This window comes from Engraulis encrasicolus, chromosome 14, assembly GCF_034702125.1.
Source record: "Engraulis encrasicolus isolate BLACKSEA-1 chromosome 14, IST_EnEncr_1.0, whole genome shotgun sequence".
NCBI classification, from domain to species: Eukaryota; Metazoa; Chordata; class Actinopteri; order Clupeiformes; family Engraulidae; genus Engraulis; species Engraulis encrasicolus.
This window is the reverse complement of record NC_085870.1, coordinates 34,613,927-34,641,426: the sequence shown is the minus strand read 5'-3', so window position 1 is coordinate 34,641,426 and position 27,500 is coordinate 34,613,927. Positions and strand designations below refer to the sequence as shown.

The window sequence follows — 27,500 nt, the reverse complement described above, 5'->3', positions numbered from 1 at the left end:
TATGGGGACATTTTTTATAGAAATACCACCAAGGCACGTTTACATTCACTTGACTCTACTTATCACTCTGCTTTAAGATTCATCACTAGAAGAAAGTATTCTACGCACCATTGTGTGTTGTATGACCTAGTAGGCTGGCCATCACTAGATTTTAGACGTCATAAACATTGGCTTTTATTCGTATACAAGGCCTTAGTTGGCCAGCTCCCCTTGTATATACAGAGCCTTTTATCTTTTAGCAGTCAAGGATACAACCTACGCTCAAGTAGCTACATTGTTTTAAATGTCCCCATGATAAAAACAGAATTTGGTAAAACTGCTTTTATTCATTGTGCCCCAACTCACTGGAATTAACTGCAGAAATCTCTTAAGCTTGCTGTTTTTATGTCTGTAGCTGAGTTTAAAACCTATCTTAATGACACTTTTAAATCTGTCTGCACTTGCTTTTAATATTTTAATCTCCTTCTAATGTTGTTTTATGTTTATAATTTTATGGTTTTTATTGTGTAATTTTATCTCTTTATCCATATTGATTTGTTCTGTTTTGTCTGTGTCCTGTCTGTAATGTAACTGTTATGTGTGCTGCCGCCTTGGCCAGGGCTCACTTCTAAAAGAGAATTTTATTCTCAATGTGATTTTATTTCCCTGGTAAAATAAAGGTAAAATAAAAATAAAAATAAAAAAATGCTCTTATTTTGAAAAGGAACATCACACTGCTCGATATACTCTTATTTTGAAAAGAAACATCACACTGCTCCATATGCTCTTATTTTGAAAAGAGAGCTGGTGCTCCAGGAACATCTTCACGCCATTCTGCTCCTCAACACTACCACCACCACATGCTCTTATTTTGAAAAGAGAGAACCTGAGGGGGCAGGGTGGGTTAGAGAGGTTGATATGGATAAAGAGAGGAGCAGTGGAGAGAGGGAGAGGGGAATGGGAGTGAAAAGGTTAGAGACAGGTGTGGGATAATATTGGTTTCAAAAGAGGGAGGCTAGCTGAAGGAGGGAGAATGAGAGGGAGAGAGAGACAGAGAGATATAACGAGAAAGACAAAGGTTGGAGAGATGAAAGAAAATGGAGAGGAAATTAAATAAAATGGGGAAGGGAAAGAAGAAAGGATGGTTAAATGTAAATTTAGGATAATATTGTTATTAACAGGGGTTGGCTGAAGTAGATAGAGAGAGAGAGAGAGAGAGAGAGCGAGAGAGAGAGAGAGAGAGAGAGAGAGAGAGAGAGAGAGAGAGAGAGAGAGCGGTAAGAGAGATGGAGGAGGAATAGAAAAAGACAGGAAGGGTTAAATAAGGAAGCAGACAGTAGATAATGATATGCTTGGAGATGGCTATATTTAGCAACACAGGGGGGTGCCAAGGCTTGCTCTTCCAATGAATTTACATTTACATTCACCGTCATATTTACACTGAGCCATTTTGTAAATCCTTTTGGCACACACTGTGTTGTGTGTGTGGTTGTGTGGGTGTGGGTGTGTGTGTGTGCGTACATAAATGTGTGGACCACGTGAAATGATGGGGTTGAATGACCAGATACAATAGATACGGAGAGAGAGAGATAGAAAGAGAGAGAAAGAGATGCAGCGTGTGGGGTATGCTTGTAAGAATTTGTTACACACTTAATGTGATACGGGTCATAAAAAGAGACACGCCTAATAAGCCACTTGGGGTTGAGAAAAGGAGCATGTCGTTATGATCCCTATGGTGTTTTTAATGGAATTTGCACATTTTGTGCAGTACATGTTCATGCATTTTCAGTCAAAACAGACAAAAAAGAGGAGGAATGGAGAACAATAGAGAGGAGGAATAGTGATAGAATGAAAGAAGATGGAGAGTGTTCTGAGTGGACCATATGGTATTCATGTTGCGTTCCTGTAAGCACATCGCTGTGGACCTCAGAGTCTGTCCCTTTGACCCTCAGCTCTCCGGGGAGAGTATGGATTGGGTCACACGCACGCACACACACACACGCACACACACACACACACAGAGACATACACACCGACATATACACACACACACACACACACACACACACACACACACACACACACACACACACACACACACACACACACACTCACCCACACATACTACGTACACACACACTCACACTCCAAAACACACGTAAACAGAATTAACCACAAACATTGAATTCTGTTTTCCGTCTCCTCTTGGGGAGGGGGAAAAATGTCAACCGTAGAGATTTGCTCAGTCCTTAATTCCCTTACCCAACGAGCGCAGCACAGCGTCCGCTGGTGAGAGGACCTCTGGCCATCGCACGTAATCTGGAGCTGAGCCTGTCACAGTCTTTTAAAACAGAATTACGCTCGCGACCGGGCAGATTAGAAGCATGGTTTCAGCGTGGGGAATGGTACATGTTTGTGTTTTGTGTGTCTGTTAGTGTGTGTGTGTGCGTGCGTGCGTGTGTGTGTGTCCGTGCGCGCGCTTGTGTGTTTATTTGGATGCGTGTGTGCCTATGTATGTGCATGTGTATTTGCGTGCATGCGTGCGTGTGTGTGTGGGTGTTTGTGTTCATGAGTAATTGAAATTCCTAGTCTGACGTTGGTTATTTGCCTGGATGGAGCACCCAATCTGTCACAGCTGGACGGCATGATGACGCAGAGGTGATTGGGCAATGTTGGTACACTTTGAGACACAGTGGCTGGATTTCTTTTATACCCGCCTACCAGCGGAAATTATACATCTGCCAAGGCCTTTCAGAGCAGGAATTCATGTATGAAAGGGGGTCAGGAACCCTGTTGAAGTGGAAGCGCACATGGTGACACACACACACACACACACACACACACACACACACACACACACACACACACACACACACACACACACACACACACACACACACACACACACACACACACACACACACACACACACACAGACGCACACACACATACACACAAGCCAGCTGTCACAACACCACTCCAAACTATGCAGAGAGGGACGTATTGTGTCAAAGTGGGGGGCAAAGACCTCTGTCCACAAACAACAGCCTTTTCCCAGAACCAGTGCTAGGTCTATATATGCCCAGTATACTTAAGTAATGATGTTACAGAACTAGGACTATAGGTTGTATTAAATGCTAAATAAAATACATACATGTAAAACACACAATGTATCAAATACAATAAATGCTACAAAGCTATTGTTATAGCCAATGCACTAATGTATTGCTACAGATCTATCTGTCTTATAGCCAACACACTAACGTAATTGTGGTACAGATCTATGCCATATGCAGTGCTCTAATGTAATAATGCTACAGATCTGTCTGTGTTATGTCCAGTGCACTAGGCTACGGCATTAGCTTGCATTAGCATGCAGTCGGTCTGGACCTTGAGAATTCTAATACATGGTTAATCAAGGTTAACACAATCCACCACAGCGACCTTCGCTTTGATGAGTTCAGCGAATATGAAATATAGGTCAGAGAGAAGCTTTTCAAAAGCAGAGATCCCTGAACATTTCCGTGGGTTAGCTCTTTGTGTTTTTCCCCCCATGTAGGCCTCCTACCCTCCTAGTTGTGATTGTGATGGTGAGACTGGAAGATGGATTGTGCATGGCTGGGTCCTTTATATAAGGTGGAGACTGACAACAAATGAAACCGATAAACCTTCTGGTATTGGGAAAGATTATGTCTATAAAGAAGAGCAGGCCACACACTCAAATGTACCTTGGTAGCCAGCCATTATAGATGTAATCAGGGGTGTTGGGCGCCGTACGCGGGGGTACGCAGTCCACCCACTTCTCCTGAAGTGAGATTTAAAAAAAAAATCTTATGCCCATGTTTGAATACAAAAAGCAATGAGCTTGTAGCAGTATAGCAGGTCATTGACCAAGCAGATGAAAACGGAGAAGCAATGACGGTAGATCAAGAACAGTTGGGGGGTATGACATGATAAGGTGCCTAATTATTTGATGACGTTACAAATCGCGTACCCCCACTTTAAAAATACCCACTACACCACTGGATGTAATGGCAACAGAATACAAATATGTTTTCATATTGTCTTTCTTATAAAAAGTAGTATAAAAATAGCGAATAGGGCTGGACTGTCTCAACATCTCTGTTCCATACAAATTCCTCCAGAAATAAGGTTAGTCTGAATGACAAAAACAATGCAAAATGCACCAATGCCTTTTGCAATCACATCAACCTCAATAACTATTGCAAGCTCTATGACTCACACATTGTCATATTAGTAATGGCAGAGGCAGTGAAGGCAGTCAGTCAGCATTGTGCGCTGATTAAAATGCATTAATTAATATTTCGGTAAAATGCTGTTTATTGATATATTGATCAGTGTCTATATTGACTGGCCAAACATTGATTTTGATAGACGTGGGATAAAGACAAGGTCCTGGTATACAAAGTAAATTTGCTTTTACGAGAATGGCAATGTCTGAGTTGTGATGTGCGATGTAAATGACTCTGTAATGTTGTAGTAGTATACTATGGTAGTAATGTCTTTACAATTACTACTACACTGTTGCACATTATGTGACTACAACTGACCTCAAAGAACTCTAAGAATGTGATAGCTTGGCCAGACCAAGCTCACCAGAGTTGTGTCTCGATAGCCAGGCTAGCACATTGATATGTATACTGGATGATAAGGCTGTGCAATATATCAAATTTATATCATGATGTCAATATTGCTGTCAAACAATATCAAATTTCATTATATCGAGTTGAAACAGTATTTTTGTCAAGTGTTTATACTGCCAAAAGGTTCGTTATGCCAAGCGCAATACATTCCCCTCCACTAGACCCATAGTGAGCACAGACTTGCTAGCCAAATCATGCAGGACACCACTGTATGCTTCTCTATGGCCCTCCACTCACACTGCTGAGAGGTGGGAAGATTGGGAATTGTTTAGCATTAGCTATTTGTCTTTAAAATAAATATTGTCTAAAATATTGTGATATCGATATTGACTGAAATAATCATGATATTGATTTTTCTCATAATCGAGTGCCCTACTGGATGATATGAAAACATGTCAGATAGAGAGTCATATTGTAACCTGACTGTGTGTATTGGAATCGTATCGATTCAGGAAAAATCGTTTTCTGGTACATACATACCCTCGACCCTCCTGCCATTTTTATCAACAGTGCAGTCCGTTCATGTACTCTCATTGAGGCCCAGTGTAGGTGGCAGAGCTGGCAGGGGTCCACTGGCCAGCTCCCTAGGCCCTGTATCTGGCTCTGGCTCTGACTCTGGCTCTGGCTCCCTGTTTTATTTTTACGCTCCGTCAGGCTCTAGTGCTAATACAAAACACACTCTCCCATCGCCCAGTAATAGGAGGAATGTCATTAAAGTAATTTGTGCTAAGTGAAAAAGACAGCGCGTCTTTCTGTCTTTGTGTGTGTGTGTGTGTGTGTGTGTGTGTGTGTGTGTGTGTGTGTGTGTGTGTGTGCCTGTGTATCTGTGTCTGTTTCTGTCTATCTGTTTCTGTGTGTTGCTGTGTGTCTTTGTGTATCATCTGTCTCTCTCTCTCTCTGTTTGTCTGTTCATGCGTGCACGTTAGTTTTCATCTTTGTGTGAGAATCAGTCCTCTGCTTGTTAACCTTACTAGCCAGACACACCCTCACTAACTGGGCAAAATGGCTGGTAAGTTGGTCTTTTCTACCCGCCAAACTGAAATTTCACCAGCATTTTCTCGGTTGGCTGGTGTTCATTTAAAGCCCTGTCTGCTTGTATAGCAAACATGTTGTGTATCTGGACATTTCTGGCCCACAGTGCGTTGGTGTATTCCTCAGTGTTTACCCATCAGCGTGCAAGGTATTCGGGGGTGAAGGGTCTCTGATTTTACTTAGATGCCAGAACTATGTGCAGAAACTTCAGAATGCTCGTAGACATGTGAGGGTGTGTCTGTGTCTGCGTCTGTGTCTGTGCCTCTGCCTGTGTGTATGTGTGCATGCATGCCTGCTTGCATGTGTGTGTGTGTGTGTGTGTGTGTGTGTGTGTGTGTGTGTGTGTGTGTGCGTGCATTGGTGTATGTATGAGTCTGCTTGTCACCTCAGCCTGTGAGTCTTGTTACGCAAGGCTGTGATCGCATATGCAAGAGTTCAGATCCACCTGCCTGTCAACCTCGTACGTACACGTACGTCATCCACTATCCCCTGTGAGCCGATGGGGGACCCTGACTGACTGGAGCCATCTGTGATTAGAAACCATTAACGAGGCTTCATTTGACTTTTAATGCTCGCAGGGCCGCTGACAGCTTTGGCCGGGCCTGGGACAAAGTAATCTGAAAGGGCACCCCTGCCCAATATGCAATGTGCAATGTATGCAATTCTGTTCCCGATCTCTCCCTGGGCCCGGGACAACTGTCCCCTTTATCGCCCCCATGTCGGCACCCCTGAATGCTCACAGCGTATGTAGCCATTCCTCACTCACACTAACGCCACAACATCACTCTCTATTTAAGAGCTCAGGAGATAGATAATAGCAGCTCTGTGTCATCATCTCTCTCCCTCTCTCTCTCCCACTCTCTCCCTTTCTCTCTCTCTCTCTCTCTCTCTCTCTCTCTCTCTCCCTCCCTCTCTCTCTCTCTCCCTCTCTCTCTCTGTTGATTCCATCCTGTCAGAACCCATTGAAGCAGCGCTAATTTTAATCAGGTGTGCCTGGTGATGTTTCCATGCTGGAGTCCCATGGGGACGTGATGGAGATGCTTTTTATTCTAAAGGCCAATTTACCCGGCAGCTGTTTATGAGGTGCGCAGATTGAGTTGTGCACAAGATAGCCGAGTACAGGTTTCAGATAGATGGTTGGGTTCCAGTGGAGGCATTTTTGCACTCACATTTCTGGGAGTGGGTTTTCATTATGCATTTTTTTTTTGGGGGGGGGTGGTTGTGACGTGCAAAAGCACACGCATAATGGAAATTTGTCTTAAATCAAGCCTGCACTTTATCCAAATGCTTTTATAGCGCTGCTGGTCCTATATTATGCGCTCTTTGTGTAAAATTGGTAAATATTTTTACATAGTCGCACAGTCACTCTGTCTTCTGTCTTTTCTCTGAAGAAAAGAACAACAGTATGAGACTATTTTGAGAAATTAGATTGTACTCGGGTTCACAGCAGTGTAATTATAGAGCCCTGAGACAAAACAATAGATCTTAAATCGCTCCGAAATGTCTACAGTATCCTTCTATCTCTTAGAATCCTCGCAAACATAAAAACGCCAATATAAAAATGACCCAGTATAATGTATCATTACACCTGAACTCAATTTAAGACACATCATGACAGAAAATATTCACATCCTTTCACATCACATCATTTCACAACGGCTAGAAATGAGCTTGTGCACGGTACATTGTCCCCTGACACCTCGTAACAGAAATGCCATGATGTCTAATACAGCGCTATTCTACTGTCCTCGTATAAGTGACAAAACTAATAATGATGCCTTCATGTCATTATATCATAAGATCTTACTGTATATGCTGCTGAAAGATGCATCATGAACGATTTCTTTTTTACGCATCACAACACATCAGGTGGATAGGAATGAGGTTGTGTAGGCCACTATATTGCGTTATTATATGGTGTGACGTCATCGGTCGAATGCTCCATTCATTTCAATGGGGCTCCCCAACGTTCGCACGTCTGATATTTGAGATAACGGACGGGTTGGTCTATATCAGACCGCTGTCAATGGCAACAAGACTTTTCACTGCTAAAGCGACTTTTCAACAAGACTCTAATCAGCTGTTGTGATAGACAACACCTGTTGTCTAGGCTACCTGTTGCCTAGCGGTGTTCCACAACGGCACTGTTTTGTTTTGCGCAGCAACAATCTTTTGACATGAAAAATTATAATAAACTTAACATTAAATAAAGAAATGTCCCCGCCATGTGTGAATCATTTAAGTATATCCATATAATAAGCGGGTTAACGTTCGGCGAGTCGGTCGCTTTGTGGAATAGCAGCACTTCAGAGAGAACCTCCGCTCCGCGTCGGGGTCTAAAGATTCTCTCTGTCGTGCTGCTATTCCACGGTAGCGACCTTCTCGCCAAACGTTAACCCTTACTTAACATATCCCAAAGCCAATACAACCCTTACCCCTGTAGTGCATTGTGATGGCTTGCTTGGTAGTTCAGCTCGATGGGCAGCCCATATCGACACGACAGCATGCCACCTCTTAACACACACATCATTACGTTACATTACATAACATTACATTGCATTTGGCAGATGCTTTTTCACCAAAGCGACTTACAATTAGAGATGCACCGGATCCAAGATCCGGTTCCGGATCCGGCAGGATAATAGGGTTTTTCACAGGATCCAGATCCGGTTCCAGGATCCAGGATCCGGTAGCCGAGGCTTTTCGGTCAAAATAGTTTGAGCCAACGTGATAAAAAGGGCCCACGTGTGTGAGTAGGCTATGTGTTTCAACCCTTTCGTAGGATCCGGTATCCGGTTCCGGATCCGGCAGGATCTTAAGCAGTGGATCCGGTATCCGGCAGGATCCTAAAAATCAGGATCCGGTGCATCTCTACTTACAATCAAGGACATAATCTTAGCCAACATCACTAGCAGATTCAAAGTGCACAGGGAATATACAGAGCAACTAGTGCAGTTGCCCAGTTGGGATCGNTTTTGTGGCGTTTACATCTTCAGAAGTAACGCTGGCTGGACGACAGTATATTTCTAATGATATGTTTATTGAACATTGACACGACCGACTGACATGACTGACTTGTACAGACTGCTAGACTGACATATATATATCACGCGCTGCGTGCATAGAACTCAAGGCTGCGTCACACATGCGCAGTATGCAATATTATGCACTTAAACATTTACTCTACATGACATCTCCCCCCCTTTTCAAGTATAGTAGGCACTCACTATACAAACATTAACTGTTAGCCTTACTTTAAACCATATGTTTAATCTTGTACACCCACTTTATCTCAGTCATTACTTAATTAACAAAATCTTCCATATGCCCAACAAAAAACATTCTTACAAAAAAAATCTCTCTTTTCAATGTCTTTTTTTTTCAAAGTCTTTAACTAAGGGTGTGGGTAGACTACCACAGTCCCTTGAGATGAGAAGGGGTTTATTCTGCCCTTTTGATCATCATCTCAACTAACTTGCATACCTGGGGTTTGGTTTAACAGTCCGACCAAACCTGGTGACGACTGGTGTCGGGTGTTCAGGCGAACCAGGGGTGTCAGCAGGAGCACTGGCGGTGGTTAAGCCCTGCTCTGCTGGCTCGTGCTGTCCATCTTGATCCGTCGGCTGAGGAACATCCGCCTGTCGCGGTGATGACAGCTCCTGGTTGACCAGCCGGATGTGGCGCCGGTTCCGTCGCGGGGTGTCGCCTCGCTCCGTCTCCAGTGTGAAGGAACGCGGCGCTGCCTCCTGGCGCTGCACAGTCGCTGGTGTTGTCCAAGCCTTTTCTCCGTCGATCTTCAATCTGACTCTGTCGCCGATGGAGAGTGGTGGTAGAGGCTTGGCGGAGTACCTGCGGTTGTAGTATTTCTCATAGGACTGTTTTGCTTTTGCGTCATTCTTCTTGACAGTCTCTAGATTTGGCCACATTGGCCGCAGGCTCTCTTTGAGAACTGGGAGTGTTGTACGGATTTCTCGTCCCATTAGCAACTTGGCTGGACTTTGCCTAGTCGGCTCGGTTGGTGTTGAGCGGTAGCTCAGGAGAGCTAGATGAGGGTTATCTTGCTTGAGAATCCACTTTGCCGTCTTCACAGCTCTTTCGGCCATGCCGTTGGATTGTGGAAAGTGAGGGCTTGAAGTAACGTGTTGGAAGTCGTACTCAGCTGTAAAGTTTTTGAATTGTTCGGATGACAGCTGAGGACCGTTATCTGTCATTAGCTCCTCTGGGATTCCGTAGCGTGTGAAGATGCTTTTCAGCTTTTGTATCACTGTTTCTGAGTTTGTCTTTGGTAAGTCTAAGATCTCGAGCCATCTTGAAAAGTAGTCGATCACGATCAAGTAGTGACGACCTTTGAACTCGCACAGGTCTGCTGCGAGCTTTTGCCATGGTAGATCTGGCAACGGTGTGGAGATCAATGGTTCTCTACTTTGGCTCGGTCTGTTGATGGTGCAATGTTTACATGACGTCACAATCTTCTTCACGTCACTGGCGATGCCTGGCCACCACACAGCGCCGTTGTACCGTTCTCGGCACTTGTTAAGGCCTTGGTGGCCCTCGTGAATCTTCTGCAACATGAAGTCTTTCATACTGCTAGGAATCACGATCTGCTTGCCACGTCGCAGCAATCCATTGGCCTCACTGAGTGAGCCACGGTCTTTGAAGTAGGCGCTCGCTCTGACGGCTACGCTCTTCGAATGTTCCGGCCACCCCTTTTGGACATACTTGAGGACACACTGGAGCTCGCCATCTGTTCTTGTCTGATCTTTTATCTGCTCGATGATCGGCTTCCTCACTCTCAGATCTTCCTCCACCGAGTCCACGTACGCTTTCACCTCCGCTTCTAGGTCACCTGAGTTGGTGTCCGCCATGGGCTGCCTAGATAGGGCGTCTGCGACGACTAGGTGCTTGCCTGGAACGTATTCTGCGACTGGGTTAAACTTCATTAACCTGATAAGCAGGCGCTGACAACGAAGTGGTGTGGTATCGAGGTCTTTCGAATTGATTAGAGTTACCAGTGGCTTGTGGTCTGTAAGCAACTTGTAGCTCTCTAAGCCACAAAGGTACTGGTAGAAACGCTCAGAGGCCCACACTCCTGCGAGGCACTCTTTTTCGATCTGAGCGTATCTCTTCTCGGCGTCAGTCAACGTGCGCGAACAGAACGCAACAGGTTTCAGGGCTCCATCATGGCTCTGCAGGAGGACTCCTCCGAGCCCGTAACTGCTTGCGTCTGCGCTGACGACGGTTGGCTTCGCTGGATCGAAGAACTCCAAGACTGGTGCTGTTGAGATTAGCCGTTTCACTTCTGTGAACGCTCTGTCTTGCTGAGGTCCCCAGCACCAATCACGCTCAGTCTTGAGTAGCTCGTTGAGCGGCTGTGCAACCGTTGAGAGGTTTGGTAGGTAACGGCCTAAGTAGTTCACCATACCGAGTAGCCGTCTCAGCTCACTCACGTCCTGAGGTGGTTCCATTGTTGTTATGGCTTTGACCCTCTCTGGGTTAGGAGCTATGCCGTCCTTGGTCACAACTTGTCCCAGGAAGTTCAGCTCTGGTCGGCTAAGCTTGCATTTGTCCTTGTTGAGACGTAGACCTGCAGCAGCGATCGTCTCCATGACTCGCTTTAGCCTCTGGTCGTGTATTTCCTGTGTTTCTCCGCAGACTAAAATGTCGTCCATGTACACGACTGTCCCTTCATGCCCGTGCAGTAGCTCAGACATCTTTCGCTGAAAGATTTCGGGCGCCGATGTGATCCCAAACGGTAACCGCTTAAAGCAGTATCTGCCTAGGGGCGTAATGAAGGTGGTTAGACGTGCACTGTTCTCTTCTAGAGGGATTTGCCAGAATCCGCTCTCGGCGTCCAGGCTGGAGAACACGGTACTCTTTGCTAGCTTGGGCATGATGTCATCCAAGGTAGGTAAGATAAACTTTTCCCGTTTCACATTTTCATTAAGCTTTTTCAGGTCCACGCAAATTCTTATTTTTCCATTCTTTTTCATAACAGGTACCATTGGCGCGCACCATTCGGTTGGATCAGTAACCTTTTCAATTATGCCCAACGATTCCATTCTTTTTAACTCCTCTTCAACCCTGGGGAGTAGTGGAATTGGTACCCTGCGTGGCGTAGCGATGCTGTATGGCTCTGTGCCTTCCTTCAGTGTGATTTTCACTGGCGCTCCTTTCAGTAAACCTAAGCCACTGAATGTGCTGATCTCGTCTATGCGCTTAATTAGGCCAAGTCTGGTTGCCACTGTTCTGCTCAGCAAATTATCTCCATTTGTTTTGATTACAACTACTCTGAAGCAGCAATTTCGCAGTTGCCCACTGATATTAGCCTTTAATTTAGCTAAAAACTGCCCCCTAGTGGCCACTGTGCCACCTGGACTCTGGAGGGTGTTCTTCACTTCACTGAGTTTGGGCTTGCTCCGTAGTGTCTCATATGTGGCTTCAGACATGATCGAGGTGTCTGCACCGGAATCAATTTTGAATGACACTGGCGTATTTGCTACATCTAGAGTGGTGCGCCATGGTGGCTCATCCTCTGCTAGTGGTGCATCCTTTTCTTTTAGCTCTACTGAGCCCAAGAACACTGTCTCATCATCGCCAGTTTCGGTTACCTCTTGCACAGCTTTTGAAAAGCACACAGCTGCAAAGTGCCCAATTTTGTTACACTTCATGCACTTTTTGCCTTTTGCACTGCACTGCTGGGGCTCCGTATGACTACGGCCGCATCTCGTGCATGATCCTCGTTTTGTTTTTTTGTTTATCGCTGCCATGTTGCCACTTTTCTTAAATTCAGTTTTCCTCACTGACTTTACATGGTCCACGTGCTCTGCGCCGTGCCCTTTGTCTGCATTTTGTGACTTGATCAGCTCACAATGCCTGGCTGTTTCAATGGCAGTCTTCAGTGTTAAATCACTTCTCATTTGCAGTCTTTGTGACACTTGTTTATCACGAATTCCGATCACTATGCGATCCCGCATTTGTTCCTCTTTTAGTGCTCCAAAGTCACAGTTTTCGGCTAGCTCATACAGTTGCCTGACGAATGCTTCTACACTCTCGCCTGGTTGTTGAGCTCTCGAGTGGAACTTAGCACGCTCATAGATCACGTTTCGTTTCGGAATGAAATGTTCGTCGAATTTAGCCATTACAACGTCGTACACATCAGCATCCGTTGCTCTAGTAAACGTGAAAGCCTTGAATATGTGCTCTGCCTCCGCTCCCATGGAATAAATCAATGCATTTACCTGCACATTTTCCTCTTCCTCCGTAAGCAGTGAAGCTATGCGATACCTGCCGAATCTTAGCTTCCAGTCAGGCCATGCTTCGGGCTTTGAGAAATCAAACTGCTCCGGTGGAGTAAACTTTGCCATGGCGATACACACTTCGTTTACTTTTTACTCACGTCCGACGTTAAACAGCTCGAATCCAGTTGTCTTCTGACACCATGTGGCGTTTACATCTTCAGAAGTAACGCTGGCTGGACGACAGTATATTTCTAATGATATGTTTATTGAACATTGACACGACCGACTGACATGACTGACTTGTACAGACTGCTAGACTGACATATATATATCACGCGCTGCGTGCATAGAACTCAAGGCTGCGTCACACATGCGCAGTATGCAATATTATGCACTTAAACATTTACTCTACATGACAGTTTTTTTTTTAAGTTCATTAGCACAAAGTCAAGTAGTAAGTATACACACACACACACACACACACACACACACACACACACACACACACACACACACATCATGTCCACACACACACACACACACACACACACACACACACACACACACACACACACACACACACACACACACACACACACACATTTTATGTACTTTATTTCATTCCACATTACAAGTTAATATCGATAGGAACCAAATGTGATGAATAATCCAAAAACCATTTGACCAATTAACATCTTGCTATGGGAGCATCATTAAGGGTACAGGAAACATCTTCTCTTCCAGATGAACATGCTCCCTATCACAGCTGATATTGAGCAGTATTTAGCTAGCTGTCTGGCCCTTCTTTTACTTAGTCTACTGATGTTAAGTCCACTGACCACCAGCCTATGCACATGGCCTAGACTGCCAAATACAAGAACAATGAGGACACATTTATAGCCACAGCTTTCAATGGCAGATGTTAGAGGATGGTATTTCAGTTTTTTGTACAGAAGGATTCCTCCATGAACAGGTCAAAGGCACAGGCTACTTCAAAGAGTCTGACTAGTTTTTCCTCTTCCTCAGAGCTCTACCCAGGGCCGCTGGCCCGGTGTTCTGTCGAGATGTGTTGCCTCGTCGAGATGAGCGACCGGTCGCTCTATTCGATAGTGGTGTTCTATCGATTTGCGATGCCTCATCTAAATGAGCGACCTTGACTTTCCGCGGAAGGCGTTTCAATCGGTCCACGTAGGACTGTTTTAATAACCACTTTGTTTATTTCACGGACAGGGGTGTGCAATCGTTCACGGAGTTTAATAAGAACATGCGGCTGCTGACAACAGTGAGCCTCTCGTTTGAGCAAGTTAAGAAACGTGCCATATGAAAGAGACTGAGTTGAGTTTGCGCAAATACTGGAGAAAGTGTTTGGGATCAGGGCCTGGCTACGGCTTGTTTAATGCAGTCATTTTGCTGTTGGTTTGGTTTCAATGCGACGTGGGCTCGCAAGGCAAATTGCTACATGAAATCATGTGGGGATAAACAAGCCCGGTTTAGATATTCCCAGATAGCAGATAACGTAGGCCTATTGTGGCTTTGTTTTGGCAGATGTCTGTCTTTTAATGACCGGAATCATATTTTCATAACATCCCCACCAGTGCATTTCTTTACCATGTTGAGGCAGTTTACAATGCAGTCGATTCAAATTCTTGAGTGAAAAGGGTGGAGGGTCATTTTGACAGCTCAATCAGGTGGCGATTTTTTCCATTTTGCAATGAGAACGCCTCCTATATTCTACGAAATAGTCTTTTCTGATCGATGTTGCAATGTTCGAGGCTGATCGTGTGTGAGCGATTACGGTTAGGCAACAAAGTAGCAAATGTACGAGGCCACGCTATTTCGCAGATTTTCCAATGATCTGCTGGATGATCCACGCTATTTCCCGTTTCCCCCCCAGGGGATATACCGGTATCGTAACTTTCAGTCCATGACAGTCGGTGGACAGGCTGTAAGCTAACTAGTTTTAGACTATGGATGACTGGTGGTAACCTCAGGAGGACATAGGCTACAGTTTGAGTCACTAAAGTTGACAGTCTCAGGGGATCCTATCGTAACTTGCGCTACAGTTTGAGTCACTAAAGTTGACAGTCTCAGGGGATCCTATCGTAACTTGCGGTCTCACAATTCGATGGGCAATCACCCGCGAAAACCACCGCGAGGGTGTGCGCATGCGTGCGCATGCTCAGTAGCGAAGAGAATCACATCTCGATGGGTCGCTCATTTAGACAGGACACCGGGACAAAGTAATTTGAGAGGGCCCCCGATCCAATACATACAATGTAATGAGGACCCAATTAAGGGCCCCCTCTCCCCCTGGGCCCAGGACAACTGACCCCTTTGTCTCCCCCATGTCGGCTTCCCTGGCTCTACCTGACTCAGGTTCAGTTAGTTATTGTGAGTACAATCTTGTAAAGATGGGTAATCCTTCAGTTCAGCCGAGGGCCTGCTGGCCTGCTGTGGTCAGTGTATTGGGGTGCTGTGCCCTCTTGGGAGTCTGGTCCAGTGGCGGCGTGCGGGGTGGAGGACCGTCCCCGTCCCCACAGGCTGGGGGACATGGAGATAGATGGACGAGGCATCAGCGAAGGGAAGGGGTAGAGGGAGGGGTAGAGGGAGGGGTGCCAACGAGGCAGAGTCACCCCCATCCATCATGTGCCGCCATTCGCTGACATGGCAGGTAGCGAGGGCTTGGCTTTTGTGGCGTGTGTCTATGTTCGTGTGTAATTGATTCGTCTGTGTGTGTGTGTGTGTGTGTGTGTGTGTGTGTGTGTGTGTGTGTGTGTGTGTGTGTGTGTGGCTGTGTGCATGTGTGTCGGGGTGTGTGTGTGTGTGTGTGTGTGCGTGTGTGTGTGTGTGTGCGTGTGTGTGTGTCGCTGTCTGTATGTGTTTGTATGTGTGATCAAGTGATAATACACATTTGTGTGTATGTGTGAATCTAAGACTGTGTGTGTGTGTGTGTGCGTGTGTGTACGTGCATCGGCCTGTGAGAAGGAAGACATGAGAGGATTGTCCCGCTCCATCCCATCCTGTCCTGTCCTGTCCCGCTCCGTCTCCAGCAGACAGATGAGACTAATTTGCCGCGACGCATGAAGACCACTCGGCGTTTGTCAGCAGCTTAAACTGGGCCACTTATCACACACAGCCCTGCGCTGTGCTGTGCTGTGCTGCTCGGTCGCCCGACAACATTGGCCCAGGAAACAAACATCAATGCCACCCGCTACAGAGCTCCCACAAGACATCAAACAACGCTGTAAAATGAAGCTGGTGGTGAACAGATGTCTTCTTTTACGGTCATTACTTTTACAGGTGAGAAGAGTAACGTTTCGATGCCACAACAAGCAATATTTTCTGCAGAACATTGATTAGCCAAGGTGGTGGCGGCTAAGCAAGCAGGTGTCAGAGACATGCGACTGTTTTGTTGTAGTTTCATATGGCATACGATATGAAAACCTCTAAAATATACGTAGCTTATAGAATTATTTGCCAATGAAGCTGGAGATTGTATAGAAATTTCATTCACAATACAAAATTTTCATCTATTCAGGGGACCAGGGTCCTATTCCAAGAAAAAGCAGGCTCTTCTATTACATGATTTACCATTACCTCAAGGTTAATTAAACCTCGTTTAATACTTTGCCAAGTTCTTGGAATACCCCCCTTAGTCTAGGTTGTAGGTGTTTGTTGTCAGTCTTAACTGTTAAATGATGGGGCAAACTCTGACAAGCATTGTTCTCAACTGGACTGTTCTCCCTCCATGGAGCAGGGAAGTGGACGGGTGGATGAAGGAGACAGTGGTCCCAGCCCCAGGGACAGAGGGGGCCCAGAATTGGGTTGTCATTACACTGTATGGAATGGGGCGGGGGGCCCTTTCAGATGACATTGTCCGTCCTGGGTTCAGCCAAAGCTCTGCCTGGAGGAAAAAAACTTGTGGCATCTTAACGTTAGTCTTGGCACCTGTGAAGACATAAATGTAAAAAAAAGACATGATATGTGCTACACCGGCTTTCTTTGTCAATTTTTGCATGTCCTGTCTTGGTTGTTCTTTCCAGAAGCGCAGAGAAAGTTCTCTTTTGTTCTTCATTAAACAACACTTCTCAGGCTGGTCTGGAATCCAAACCACAATCCCCGCTCGCTCGGTGTTGTAAACAGAGTTGCCATTTTAACGGCCAATAGACCTTCCTGTGAAATTATGTCAAATTGCTGACCGATTATTGACCCGCTAAACCTCGGAATCTTGCCTAACAAACCACAAAGTGGTGTAGATTTCCGTCCGTAGAGCTGCATTAACTCGCGTCAGTTCACAGAGCAAAAACATTCTCGCTTTCCTTTGGTGAGAGTTGTATTATTCTCGTAAGTGTGTCGTTCACTCTGCCAGGGCCTGGTTGCTCATGCGATTGCAGTATTTCAGACTAAAAGGAAGGCAAAGGTCATGGCCTGAGAAAAACTCTCTCCCTCTCTCACAGGTGCACAGAGAGTGGCTATGGGGCCTGACAGCCCTTCAAAGCCCAAATGCATTAGCTACATAATTTGGTTACTGTACTGTATTACGTACAGTTTGACATAGTATACCATTTGACATTATGTACTTCAAGTTCAAGTTCAAGAAGTTTATTGCCATGTCAACATAGTTGATAGGATTTCTTTAATATATACTGTATATTTTTAATGCTTTTTTGACTTAATTTACGACAGGATAGTGGGGGAGAGACAGGAAACGAGTGGGGAGAGAGAGACGGCGAAGGATTGGCAAATGACGTGGGCTGGAATCGAACCCGGGTCGCCAGCATAGTAACCCAGTGCCCTACCATTAGGCCATGGCAGGGCTAGTTGATAGGAATTTGTTGTGGCACACCCCCAACATCAAATTCATATAATGGACAAGACACACAACAGCAAGCACTTACCCTTGTACCTTGTACCTTAGAGTTAAGGTTAGGGTTTGGGTTATACATGTCTTTACACTAAAAAAGACACTGTTAAAGTATTAGTAATTGCTACATATTTTTTGTAAAATTGAGTGGACAGGAAATTGACCTCATATTACCTCCTTCATCTAGTGACTAAGACTCTTGCCTTTTCTTATAAAGACAGCAGATACCATATCTACCACAACCTCATCTGGTTGGTTGTCGCTGTGAGAAAATTCCGCTCTGGTGTGAACTACCTCGGGTTTACTGACTGCTGATTTTCAAAAGAATGTGGCATATAGCCTGTGGTCAATCCCACCTCTCTTATCCCATGCCCATCTCCCATCCACTGACTAGCTGTCTCTTTCTACACGCTCCTACCCAGATAAGGCAAAGGAGACAAAACATTTTCTAAAAATAGACCTTGTGATGCGTGGGTTGTCGATGCGGAACGTCCAAAAGTACAGCGAGAGCTGAAACTAAAGATATAGATTTTCACATCTGTGTTTTTTAGAGGAATGGGTGTGGTGGGGCTATAAGCGGCAAGCGTCACACGTCCTTTGAAGTACAGTGATGCCTGCTGTCTACCTAATCCTTATCTGTTTTCTCTCCCTCTACCTGTACCTTCAACATCTTGTTCCATCTTTCTCTTTCAACTATATCTACACGTCTCTCTCTCCATCTCTCTCTCTCTCTCTCTCTCTCTCTCTCTCTCTCTCTCTCTCTCTCTCTCTCTCTCTCTCTTACTGTTCTGTTCAATCCACCTCTTGACTTTATCTCTCTTTCTCTCCTCTTATCTGACATCACCGTTTGACTCTCACAAGATGGGAAGCCATCCAGTTTTTTATTGCGTTTTTTTTTATCCAGTCAGATCTTGAGTGAAGTAGAAAAAAAAACAAATAGCAGAGAAGAAGAAACAGCAGAGAGGTGTTAATATAAAATTGGTTCACCAGAGCAGATTGAATTAATTTCTGACAGGCAAGACAAAGAGTGCCGGGCGGTAACGCTCAGCTTCATCCACGTCAAATCAGTACCCCACACTCCAGTGGAGATTTTATTGCTATGATGTGTTTTCTTTTATATACTGCTCCAGACTGTCTCTGACGTTGAACCCACGGCTGCTGAAATCTATTCCTTAGATAAGGAGACGGCCTATATTCAATTTGCATAACTCAGCAGACAGAAATGCCTGCAGACTTTTTGAATGTATTTCAATTGCAGTTATTGGACTAGTATAAATAAGAATAATATATATCCATATGATTCAAATGGATATCCAGACACTCTCCGTATTCAGACTTCCTCCTCCTGGTTCCTTATCTCTTTGGTAAAGTAAATATCCCATCCCAAGTGGCTGCAGTATTGCTGTGAAAATAGCTGCGTTTTGTGCCTCTGTGTGCTCTGCCTGCCTTATCTAAAGACTGAGCCACTTTGGTTAAATCCCCCTCTGTGACCTCCAATGGCAAGTTAATAACCAACTATTTTATTGCTGTGGGGTGAACATTCGCTAAAGAGGTGATCATTGCTGATAAAAAGCCACCCCAAAGGGGAGAGAGAGAGGGGGGGAGAGAGAGAGAGAGAGAGAGAGAGAGCAGGAGCATCCCCCACTCCCCTCCTCCCTTCCTCCATCCCTCCTCTCTCATCCCCCCATTCTCCCTGTGCTGGAATTATAGGGCTACATGTCCACCGGGACCTGCTGGGACTCTCCGAGCCAGCGGAGGCTTTGGAAGCATCAGCAGTAGTGGCGGCGGGGGAGGGAGGGATAGAGAGAGGGATGGAGGGAGAAGGGGATGAATGGAGGGGTGGAGGGAGGGAGGCAGAGGCTTTATGGGATTCTAAAGCCTGCGTGATTTACTGCCTTGTGTTCTCGTATGCCACACAAGCCTGTGGTATTCGCCCGTGTCTGTCTGTGCGTCTCTCTTGTACATGTGCGTTTGTCCTCTGGGGCTCCTTGCCCAGAAATAAACAATTGCCGCTCTTGGTCGCCATGGCAACGCGGGAACATGCCATAGCATGCGAGCGACGGCTGGCTACAATGGCGAGGGAGGAAGAGAGGTGGTGGGGGGAGGGGGTGTGGACGTTGGTTGTGTGCTGACAAAGACAGTGGATGGTTTGTTTCATGATCGGGCTATCGGTGCGTGTGTGTATGTCTGTGTGTGTGTGTGTGTGTGTGTGTGTGTGTGTGTGTGTGTGTGTGTGTGTGTGTGTGTGTGTGTGTGTGTGTGTGTGCGCGCGCGTGTGCGCATCTGTGCCTGTGTGTGTTATGCGGTGTGTGTGTGTGGGAGTGCGCCAATTATTGAGTGGGTGTTGGATGGTCCGCTTTGGGAATGAGTCCAGACTATGTCACTGGAGCTGCCTGCCCTCCTTCTTAAGTAAGCCGTTGTCAAGACAGCAAGCAAGCACCGGAGCAATGACGGTGTTGAGGAATTTGCCTTGTCCTCTTAATTAGGAAATCAATAGGATGCGGATGCCAAAAGTGACGGATTGGATCGCCTCACTCCAAAATCTAGAAAACTGTGGCTAGAAAAAAGAAAACAAGGCCTTGGCTGTGGCTGTGGCTGAAACGGATAAGTCACTGTACTCTCACTGTGATGCTGGTGACCCGGTTCTGTTGCCTGGTCCTCCCCCTTCTCTCTCCCACTCATTTCCTGTCACACTCTCTGGCTGTCTTGTCTGAATATAAGCTTGAAAGCCCCCAAAAATATTGTAGCCTCTTAACGCACACCGTTCCACCAGTTTAACGCTGAAATAGTCTGAAAAAACGTAACTACCGTAGTACTACACCACTATAACAGTGCAGAGGGCATTTGTAATACATTATTACTTGGTCATTGCCATTCTGGTAACAGCTAATTTATAGCCAGGTCTGTGGCTTACTCTGTTAAAAAAATAGAAAACAAAAGAGAAGAGAAAGTGGGCTGCCAGGGATGTAAAGCCTCCATCTGAATTAAGCAGTCCAGCTGTCAATCTGTCACTCTGTCACTCTGTCTGTCCATGACGTGGATGCGGACGCTAAGCCCAGGCCTTATGGTTCCCAGGCGAATAGGGGCCATGATTATGGTTAACCTTTGCCCTTGGCCCAGTTTCTTTGCTGGCCCATGGACACGTCAGATTGAACCGGGCCACTGGCGTAAATCTTTTGAAGCACGTTGAATATTTGTTTTTCCTCGTCGCCTTTCCTCCCACCTTGTCTAAACATTATTTAGCGGCCCGTGAGCCGGCTTTCTTTCTTTCTTTCATTCTTTCATTCTTTCTATCTTTCTTTCTTTCTTTCTTTCTTTCTTTCTTGCTTTCTTTCTTTCTTTCTTTTTTTGTAAACAGGGTTTTACATAGCAGATTTGCATGCTGCTGTTAATCACTTCCACTGGGCGATATGTACAAACAGTTCACTTCCGATTCCTTGGTCATTTTTTATGCAACTGAGGGGAGGTGTATTAGTGGCGCAACCGTCTTGCTGAATGGAATTCCAAGCTATTTGTTCCATGAGAGTAACCACTGTTCAAAAGTCTTTTTTTTTTCCTTCAAGAAACTTCTGTTGAAACAGCATGGCCATAAGTATGGCAATGATCTTATTGTGGGATGCAGTTTGTAGAATAGACGTAAATACGTGCAGTGGGTGTTACTGGGAGTCATGGTGCACTTGGTTAGAGGTGCCCATACCCTACCCCAGTGTTTCCCAACCTTTTTCTTCAGGGAACCATGTTTTTACCATTGTAGGCTTTGGTGACCCAACCGTGCAAGCGCCTACACGAGAGGGAGTCACATCATACCCTCCATTTCCTGCGATAACTAATTTTTGTTATTTTATTCCTCANTTCGTCTTTGGTCAAATATAGAATAAATGTTTACAATTACATGTTGTTGCTTCTATGCATAGATATATATATATATATATCTTTTTTTTTAATTGTTTTAATTTATTCAACATCAGCTATTTAAGGTATTTAAATGAAACCCCTTAAAATCAAGAAGGTTTCGCGACCCTCTGTGGATCTCTGGCGACCCATAGTTTGGGTTCTGACCCATAGGTTGGGAACCACTTCCCTACCATACCATACCATTGCATACCATAATATGCATTTGGAAATCCTGGTTCGTGCATGACCAGAAGTCATTTTCTAATTCACATCCACCCCACTCACTTCCTGTTTTTGTCTAGGCTCAGCTGTATTGACAAATTCATTGTGACAAATACATTATGTCCCCAAAACAACTTTAAAAAGAAAAAGTAATTTAAGATTCTTCTCTCACAGCAATGCTTGACTTCACCAATTTCCTCTCAATTAAACTGATTTGTGGGAAGGCCCACCAACACCACCACCCACCATCCAACACCACCATCCACTGACCATAGAGTATTTCAACAACAGCTGAGTGGAAAACCTAATACAACCATGTAAAAAAATCACCTGTGAATTTCAGCAACAGGTATTTGTTATGTAGAGCATACGGAAAGTACCTAAGATTATATTTACTTATGAACATAGGCATGTACACTAAAGATAGAAGAAACTATTACCTCTCAACAGAAACAGTTACCTCTCAATATAGCAACTAAAAGGGTCACTAAATTCCATTTGCAGTTTAAAATTGATAATTTTTCTTTATAAAATAGGCCATTCCAGGTGTGGTCAATCACAGAAATCCAATACTGGCTGCAGCTAGGCGTGCAGAAGTTTCTGAGCTGAGAGTCCTGCTGCCCGGGGCTACACCATGCCAGCAGCAGCAGCAGCAGCAACAGTGAGCTGCACTTTGATGGATGTGTGACTGGAGTCCATTTGGCGCGACCACCAGTGGCAGGGGCAGGGTAAGGGTGCCACCTCGGGCTCCGTCTGGGCGGGCAGGCATGGAAGCTGACATGGGGGGACAAAGGGGTAAGCTGTCCCGTGCCCAGGGAGTTGGGGAGGGGGGGGTGTGTGTGGCATAATTGGGTCCTGATTACATTGAATGTGTTGGGTGAGGGGCCCTTTCTGATGACTGTTCTGGGCCCAGCCAAAGCTGTCAGCTGTCAGGGGGATATACTGTAATTACACATTACATTCTTGGGCTACTTTTGTTCTCTCCGGCACTCTCCCATGCCATGCCATTCCACCTTAGTCAAGAGTTAAGACTCCGGCCTCTTTCTTAAGGTTCCACTCCTGAGTTGTGTTTAACTGTGAGGAGGAGGAGGGGTGACAGATGTCCCTGCAGTGGCTGAACAAAAAAAGTAGCACTGTAGCATTAAGCACCATAAGCAAGTAGTAGGGTACCAGCACAGCAAGTAGAATCTAAGCTGGTTGGCTGGTCTGCCTGTTGGTCCGTCGGACGCTTTGCTCTTTCTGTTTTTCTGCCAGCCAGAACGGTGCTGGTGCCCGTATCCCGCACCAGTTACAGGTAGAACACAATTACACATTATACTCTTTTGCTTTTTTATGGATTTTTTTGACAGGACAGTGGAGTAAAGACAGGAAACGAGTGGGGAGAGAGAGACGGGGAAGGTATCAGCAAATGACCCGGGTAGGAATCAAACCCGGGTCGCCGGTGTAGTAACCCAGTGCCCTAACATTACCATGGCAGGGTCCTCTTTTGCTACTTTTATCCAATGTAGTGGTCTCCTGTGCCATGTCAAGAGCCAAGACTCCAGTGTTCCACTCCTGAGGTGTGTTTAACTCTCTGAAGGGGGGCTTGACAGATGGCTGAAATAAAAATGCTCTTGCACTAACCACCATAAGCAGGAAGGAGGACCCCACCACATTCATGGTTATGGCTTTTTTATTAGTTGAATGCAATACCTCACTATGTTGGCTGTGGGATCAGTCAAGTTGGTTGGAAAGCGGTTCCTTTTTTGGAGGGCTTGCATGTGACGCACTGTAGGTCTTGTTAAAGATTCGGAAAAATTAACATGGCCTTTTCTGACTAATGCTTAACCTCATGCTGAATTTGGAAAAACATTTTTTTTACAGTACTACACATCACCGTAGCGGGAGCATGTAGAGGATTTCAGAGCTCCAGGGTATCACAGTAGGGGATAAAGAGAGTGCTGGGAGGGTGTTTGATGATTTGCCCTTCATTTGGCCTGTTGGCGATTGTGTGTGTGTGTGTGTGCGTGTGTGTGTGCGCGCGCGAGCGTGCAAGCACGTGCGTGCCTGTGCGTGTGTGTGCACATGTACATGTATGTCTTTGTGCACACTTTTTTTCCTGGAAAAAAACCCATGGGCAGGCGTCCTGTGGGAAATAACTGTCCTGAGTGTATTTACCCTCAGCGCTCTGCTCATGTGCCCTCCGCTCCTCAGGACCCTCCTGTGAAGGTTACACACTAGTCAGGTCGCATCCTCTTGACTGACACAGGCATCGACTCAGCTCCACAAGCACCGCCGTCAATAAAGCACAAGACATCAAAATCATCTATGTTACGGAATGGTTATGTGGTCTGCAGAGTAAAAGAATGCAGTGTTAATTCAATACTTAGAGTGTCAATTTAGCATCTTCTTAGAGAGTACGCTGGATGCACAAATATACTCTGAGCGTTGAATTACAGTAACACTGCCTTGTTTTACTGTGTGGGGGCATAAGGCCATAAGAACCAGGTTGTCTACAAAATGAACCATGTGATTCCTTTAAAAGTGTTTTTATGGGAAGTCCAGCTGAATGAAGGCTTTGAGTGTGTAAAACCAGGCTATTCGATTTTCAATTCCTTTAAAAGTGAACATTCATCATGTCCTTGCTAGAGTGGAAAAAAACGTCATTCATGTTCTTCATAAACACACACACTTGTTTATCCTGAGCAGGTCAAGTGGAACCTGGAAAAAAAAAACACATTTCTGAGTGATATTGTTTTTCTGAACAGACGGGGGAGAGAAAAGTAAATGACATTTGACAAATCATTTCAGACTGATTTGGTCATTGCCGCCACCACCACCGTCCCTATGGCAACACAGCGCATGAGACGCGGCGTTATAGCTTGTGATGTCATCCTGCCAGGCGAGGCGAGCATGTGAAATATTGAAGGCGGCGCGCTGCGCAGATCGGGGTGGTATGTGGTGGGTTGTAGTGACAGGGGTTCTCGTTGTATGTACTGTAAGGATCGCAGCAGCAGTAGTGCAGCGCAGCAGTTGATGTAGTGAGGCGTGCTGAACTGTATGGGGATGTGATGTAATATGGGGGAGATGTATTATTCATCTAGGGTGATGTGGTTTCCATGGCACACCACGGGTACCAGTGCCCTAGTGTAGGAACAGGGAACCCATACTGTAATGTCTCTCTCTCTCTCTCTCTCTCTCTCTCTCTCTCTCTCTCTCTCTCTCACTCGTTCTCTTACATTCTCTCTGTCTTGTTCTTTCTCTCTCTCCCTCCCTCTCTCTCTCTCTCTCTCTCTCTCTCTCTATCTCTCTCTCTTGCTCTCTGACATTCTCTCTTTCTCTCTTTCTCCCCACCTCTCATGTCCCTCTCTCTTGGTTTCTGTCTTTACTCCTGTTTCTCTCTCTCTCTCTCTCTCTCTCTCTCTCTCTCTCTCTCTCTCTCTCTCTCTCTCTCTCTCTCTCTCTCTCTCTCTCTCTCTCTCTCTCTCTCTGTCTCACACTTCCCTGTGACTCTCTTTCTCCTACTCTTTCTTTCTCCCTTTTTTCCTCACCCACCCACGTCTGTTTCTCCATCTTCTCTCTCTTCCATAATGTGTGTCTTTCTCTCTTTGTTTCTTTCTATCTTTCTTTTCTGACGTCCCCCCTGTCTCTCACTTACACCTTTTCTGTTTTTCTCAGTCTCCCCCTCTCCATGTCACTCTGCCTCTCTTCCTCCATACTCTTCCTTTTCCTCTATCCTTTTTTGCTCTCATCCTCCATCTCTCTCTGTCTCTCTGTCTCCCTGTCTCTCTCTGTCTCTCTCTCTCTCTCTCTCTCTCTCTCCCACACACACATATATACACACCTTTTTCACTGTGTCTGTCTGTGTATTTATATCTCTGTGTTTTTCTATTTCTGTTGCAGAGCAGAGAGAGATGGATGAGCTACAGGATGTCCAGTTGACCGAGATCAAGCCCCTGCTGACCAACAAGGTAACACACACACACACACACACACACACACACACACACACACACACACACACACACACACACACACACACACACACACACACACACACATTTTGTCTCCACTGCTGTCCAAACCACACCTACCCCGTTTTGCACGCACACATATTTCTTTGCTCAGTCTGGTGTGATTATCTTTGATATATCCTCCTCGGCAGCCACTTTGAGAAGAGTGTTTTCAGTCTCATGTGCACACGGGCTCCCTCTGGCTCTTCGCCCTGTCTGCTGTGACTGTAAGAGATACAGTATAATCTGTGTAGTTAGTCTGTATTATACCACGGCATTTAGGAATATCCCATTGTTTCTTCCCCACGAGACTAGAGTGGTTTCCTGTGGTGTAGCGTTTATCGGTTGGGAGAGTAGCCTAATTTATATGAAAAGTAAGGGATATTTTCAGATCAATAACTAAGGGAACGCCGTGGAAAATAAATCAAAGGGAGTTTCCCATGGGAGGAGAGCAGATTGACGAGGTGCCTGTTGTGATGATGTCGAGGCATTTAGAATTCCGGCAAGATGCGCAGGGTATTTTTTTTTATCTATTGCGATCTGTAAATTTGTAGGAATCATCATAGGGCCTACCAACTGCAGCATAATGTAGTGGGCAAGGACAGGTAGAACATTGGGGCGACTGACTAGACAACCAAATGCGATAGAACTAACGACTGGGTCTTGACTTGACAACCGAATGCGATAGACTAGGTGTGCATTATTTTTCATGTTGTACGCACACCGTGTCGTCAATTATCCCCTATGTACAGTAATTGTGTTCATACTGTTAAAGTCTCTCACACACCCGAGAGCTCCTTATTATCTCCTCTCCCAATCTGCTGTGATTTCACTGTCTGAGATATAGGACTGTAACGATACCTTCAACTCACAATTCGGTTTGCCGCGTTAACCCTCGCCGGGGCCCGGTGCAGACGCAATCCGGGGCCCCTACACCACATTATTATGAGCCATAGCCTATTCAAAACGCATGAAACAACCCAGGCTACACGTTCTACTCCAACACAAAAAAAGGGTGCGCGGAACCCCCTGCTGAGTTCACTAGTCGCAACGCAAGTCATTGGAAACCTAGCCAGCTGACAGGGAGGAGATTCTGTGCACTACCGTTTAGCAGAGTAAACGTCGGCTCAGCTAGAACTACCAAACAGAAGCACAACCAAAAGTCTCTTATTTTTGCTACGTTGCTGCCGACCAATTTGTCGAATCGAAACCGTCGTGGGAAACACGTGTTAATTAATGTAACTTCCAATGGCCTTGGAAAGACTGGCTGTCTGTCAAAGGAAAGTAGCCTACTCAGCTGTCGCTTGACGCGAGGAAGGGGAATCCCCTTAGCAGCGAACCACAGCAAAGTGAAGCTGTCACGAAATCCCCTCAAAATGTACCATATAGACTACCAAGTCAGCGGTTTTCATCTAGATGGTGCATTACAATGCAATAGTGTGCAATCATTACAGTAGATGACGGTGCAAACTCGTAGGCCAAATGTTTAGATGTGGATGTGGATGTATCACGCAAGTTTTTTTTCCCCTCCCAGATAAGAGCCACTTGCTAACTGAACAATCCGCGAGTGGTACCCAGGCATGTTTTAACTGAACACAAAGCCGAACGCAAAGAT

The 27,500-nt window shown here is 45.5% G+C and overlaps 1 protein-coding gene across 3 annotated transcripts in view; it reads left to right on the top strand.

Annotated features, from left to right (window-relative positions):
* The window catches only part of ndrg3a (ndrg family member 3a), a 101,299-nt gene that overhangs the window by 18,841 nt on the left and 54,958 nt on the right, over window positions 1–27,500 (top strand). For all 3 annotated transcript variants that reach the window (XM_063215533.1, XM_063215532.1, XM_063215531.1), the window contains exon 2: window positions 25,776–25,843. In XM_063215533.1, coding sequence (XP_063071603.1) covers window positions 25,787–25,843 — 57 coding nt within the window. In that variant the 5' untranslated portion in view covers window positions 25,776–25,786. The remainder of the gene's footprint in view (window positions 1–25,775; window positions 25,844–27,500) is intronic.